At 44.9% G+C, this 4,828-nt stretch overlaps 1 protein-coding gene across 1 annotated transcript in view; it reads left to right on the top strand.

Moving 5' to 3' along the window:
• Positions 1 to 4,828, top strand: part of sspo (SCO-spondin) — a 58,532-nt gene that overhangs the window by 42,720 nt on the left and 10,984 nt on the right. The window contains exons 31-32 of the mRNA XM_005747218.1: positions 2,911 to 2,971; positions 3,507 to 3,637. Coding sequence (XP_005747275.1) covers positions 2,911 to 2,971; positions 3,507 to 3,637 — 192 coding nt within the window. The remainder of the gene's footprint in view (positions 1 to 2,910; positions 2,972 to 3,506; positions 3,638 to 4,828) is intronic.

Genomic DNA, 4,828 nt, shown 5'->3' with positions numbered 1-4,828 from the left:
CATGCATCCATCCATCCATCCATCCATCCATCCATCCATCCATCCATCCATCCATCCATCCATCCATCCATCCATCCATCCATCCATTCCTGCATCCATCCATCCATCCATCCATCCATCTTCTTCTGCTTATCTGGGGCCGGGTCGTGGGGGCAGCAGCCTAAGCAGAGCAGTCCACACCTCCCCCTCCCCAGCCACCTCTTCCCGCTTGTTGGGGAACACCAAGGCGTTCCCAGGCCAGCTGAGAGATATAATCTCTCCAGCGTGTCCTGGGTCTGCCCCGGAGCCTCCTCCCGGTAGGACATGCCTGGAAAACCTCACCCAGGAGGCATCCTTGTCAGATGCCCAACTCACCTCAGCTGGCTCCTTTCGATGTGGAGGAGCAGCGGCTCTACTCTGAGCCCCTCCCGGATGGCTGAACTCCTCACCCGAGAATACAGAACTCATTTATGAATATTTCATAAATGTGAAAGAATGAGCAGAGAGTCCAAAGCCAACTCAAAATCCAAAATACTTAATAATAAAGGTTAATGTACAGTGTAGTAGCATATTATCAAACAGTATTGAAATAAGAGCGGAGCTACTGGACAGATCTCCATCCCAGTCCAGGCCAGTGTGTTTTTCACTGACCACCTGCAAACATGAAGATAATGATCGTAAAAGAAATTATCATAAGAGAAGATATTCTGTGTGTAATTTGGGCTGAACAGACACTTTAAATTGTCTCACCACTGTGGAGAAGTTCAGATGAGCTGCAGTAGGAAAGTTAGCTGTCTCATCCTTGACACACTGCGCTGAATTATATCTTTAGCACAGCAGCGCTGTGTAAAGGCCAGTGTAAAAATAAATTCAGCTGACAACCACAACCTGAAGAGAGAGGCTGATTGCACAGCAAGCTCCACAAAGTCCACGGTCCTCCCAGTGCTCCACCTGTGGTGCAGCAGTTCTTTAGTGTAGTGCACTCTGTCTCTGGAGGGGCTCGGTTGTGTAACTGCTGACCACGTGATGGCTCAGTGAAAGCGCTCCTTATCCAAAACAATATGGAAAGGTCGTTTAATGCCCTGCGTTCCCTCTGCTGGCAGGCTGACAGTGGGTGACTGTCAGTGTGCTTTGGTGTTTACGAGCTTACAGTTAAACATGTCACTGTTTAAAATTGAAATCTGCACGTGGCTCTGCTGGGAGCGCATCGATCTTTTTAAGGTAATGTATTGAGGGCTTTGTTATAATGTCAAAGCTGTTAGGATGCCTTCCTCTCAAACGCTGATCGTTTACACCAATTAAAGGCGCTACGATTCCCCCAACAGCCTGTAAACAACACGCTTTGATGCTCGGATCATTTTCCCTGAAATAAACAGGAATACCCATTCCTACCTGTTTCCATCCCCTGTGACACACACACGCACACACACACACACACACAACTTAAAATAGTCGTCTTCATGACCTCTCACCCTTTTAAGTGAGTAAGCTCCTTCATCCCTGGGGGAGCCCTGAGGGAAGGCTGGCAGCAGTGCCGAGTGGAAGGAACACTCCTTGAGGTGAACAGTCAAGAGGTGTGTGTGTGTGTGTGTGTGTGTGTGTGTGTGTGTGTGTGTGTCGCACTAGAGTGATGCTATAGATGGGTCTGTGTGTGACTCTGCATGCTAACAGCAGCTATTCTCAGGCAGGGACATCACAGGACACCTTGCTTTTCTCTGTTCTGGGTTTCTCTTTATTCCCTCTGTGTCCTGTGTGTCCTTACGTCACAGTTTCTTTCATGTGCTATTTTTGGTCTTCATGTGTCATTTTCTTATTCCTATCCCTTTTCCATTCTGCCTGCCTGGCTCTATGTCATTTTCTGCCTCCTCATCCTTCTCTCTGCATCACTCGTTTGGTAAAAAGACCCTCCCAGTGGGTTCATGTAATTACACCTTGAGTTTCATCTCTTCACAGTTTTTATGTAGGGCAGAACTATCTCTAGATAAACTGTAAAATGTTCCATGTGGTATATATGTTTATTTTTGTGATGTTAGACATTTAAACACGAGTCTACAAAGACAAACTCACTTTTGGAACCAGCCTCAAGTGGCCATGAAACTCTTGGTACTTGTTTGTCGTTTGAATTTCACTTTGTGCTGTGTGAGAACCACAGACTGCATACAAAGAACGGACACATTCAAACTCATGCCACTGGTTTCTGTGTTTTGAAGCCTGATGTTGGTTTGAGGGCCCAGTTATAGTAATGATGAGTTATTGGTGCTCGTGCTCAAAAACATTAATGAACGTTTTGAAAACACATCAGATCTCAATGGGGGGAAAAATCATGCTGGGTTTCTATACTGGTATGGAGTGGACAACTTATTAGGAACAACAGGGCATCACACTGGGTGATTGTTTGGCCCACACATATTTGCATGCATGCTCCGGGATGGTGTCCTGGGGGGTCTCCTCCCAGATCGGCACCAGACCATCACTGACGCACCACCAAACCGGTAGGTAGGTCGGGTGAAGGTCGAGAACCTTCACCAGACCCTTTCAGGACTGTTACATGTGCTCTGGGTGAAGCTACTCTCATGTTTGCAGGAGTTACATTACCTCAGACTCAGACTTTGAATTAGTTGTTTCTCACATAATTCATTTAAGCTGGGCCTGCCCTTAACTTAACCTTAAACGGTTATTAGACAGCTATTATGAAAGCATTATGAATGTGAAGATACCAGAAGATGTAAATTAAGAGTCACCCTTCACTTTCATATGGGGTTGATGCTCAGTTAGCTAATGTGCTAATGTTTTTGTGGATATGCACATGCATATGTGTACTCACACTTTTGATGAAATGCCTGCTCTAACTTGTCAATGAAACACTCTTAGACATGACAAATATAAGCCGTCCATAAATGTTGCATGATTCTGTTTGCATGATTCTCTCAGGGGGAGGTGAAGGTGGAAGAACCAGGCAGCTGCTGCCCCGTGTGTAGAAAGCAGTTTCCAGGTTGGTACTGCATACACATGGCACAAAAACGCGTCCCAAATACCATCAGATTCCATAATATTAGTCATTTAAAACTATCAGCGGATCCACAGAGTAAGGCTTTCCCACGTATGATAATGCGAAACAAAAAGAGCGATTAAAACGCTGCTTTTTGCAAAACAATCTATTCCCGAGCAAGTCATTCGTTCCAATATCATGGCTTCCAGGCCACTTAAATGGATTTGAATGTTCTTCAGTTCAGTTTAGAGGAGGCTACAAGGGAAGTGCCTCAGCCCCCAATTAGTGGGAGATTACATTACTTAACCTACACTGGGGCTTTAATCTCTGTCCCAGTGGAGGAAATTTCACGGCAATGTCACCCTGCCTTCTGCAATGAGCTTTCTGCTCTGTCTCCTCCTTTTTGTCATTTTTTGCAGTTATTTCATGCAAATGCAAAGACAATATCGTCTATAAAGTAGTGCTTCTGGTTTATTATATTCTCCCCTCCTTTGCTCTGTCCTAAGTGTATCTCTTTTCCTCTCTGCGTTTGCACAAGGTGAGCCTGTGCAAGAGTGTCATCGCTATGTGCAGGTCCGCAACATCACCAAGGGAGACTGTCGACTTGACAATGTGGAGGTCAGCTTCTGCAGGGGACGCTGCCTGTCCAGGACTGATGTCATCCTGGAGGTACAGCCACACACATGCACGCACACACGGGATGTTACTCTCTGAACACCTGCAGACAATTTTGAGAAGTAGTAACTGGTAGCATACTAAGACAAAAGGGACTAACACTCAAAAGGTCTTTTGTAAAAAGGCTTTTCGGTGATTTATTTTGCAAATTGTAAAACATGGCATGTGCACTCATTCGTGTTGAGTCATTATCATCAAGTCATCAAAGATGCCATTTTAAACCATTCTAAGTGGATGGAGTTTTCAGCCGGGCAGAGGTGACACCCAAACTTCACAGCGTCTTTAGTGTTTAGTCATGGTGTCTCTCTCACTCTCCTGCAGACTTCCAAACTCTTTTTTCCCTTCTTGGTACAATATCTTCACCGTCTTGTCACTTCTTTATATCCTCACACACAAATCTCACTGTTTTTCTGACACTGCTAGACTCCAAAGCCTCAGACATGGAGTTTCTACCACATTCAGCCCAATTGCCACCCGATTTGATTTCAGCAGGTTTTGTTTCACTGACTCCTGAAACAGCTGAAACACCCGAAACAGCCGAAACAGCTGAAACAGCTGAAAAAGCTGAAACACCTGAAACAGCTGAAACAGCTGAAACAGCTGAAAACACCTGAAACAGCTGAAACACCTGAAAAAGCTGAAACACTTGAAACACCTGAAACAGCTGAAACACCTGAAAAAGCTGAAACACCTGAAACAGCTGAAACACATGAAACAGCTGAAACAGCTGAAACACATGAAACAGCTGAAACACCTGAAACACCTGAAACATCTGAAACTCCTGAAACAGCTGAAACACCTGAAAAAGCTGAAACAGCTGAAACAGCTGAAACAGCCGAAAAACCTGAAACAGCTGAAAAAGCTGAAACACCTGGAAAAGCTGAAACAGCTGAAACACCTGAAACAGCTGAAACAGGTGAAACACCTGAAACAGCTGAAACACCTGAAACAGCCAAAACAGCTGAAACACATGAAACAGCTGAAACTCCTGAAACACATGAAACACCTGAAACACCTGAAACTCCTGAAACAGCTGAAACAGCCAAAACAGCTGAAACACCTGAAAAAGCTGAAACACCTGAAAAAGCTGAAACACCTGAAAAAGCTGAAACAGCTGAAACACCTGAAACAGCTGAAACAGCTGAATCACCTGAAACACCTGAAACACATGAAACAGCTGAAACA

The sequence above is a fragment of the Pundamilia nyererei genome, unplaced genomic scaffold (genome assembly GCF_000239375.1).
Source record: "Pundamilia nyererei isolate P.nyererei 1_Seehausen unplaced genomic scaffold, PunNye1.0 scaffold00191, whole genome shotgun sequence".
NCBI classification, from domain to species: domain Eukaryota; kingdom Metazoa; phylum Chordata; class Actinopteri; order Cichliformes; family Cichlidae; genus Pundamilia; species Pundamilia nyererei.
Note: the sequence above shows the minus strand (reverse complement) of the source record. Positions and strands in the feature narration are given on the sequence as shown.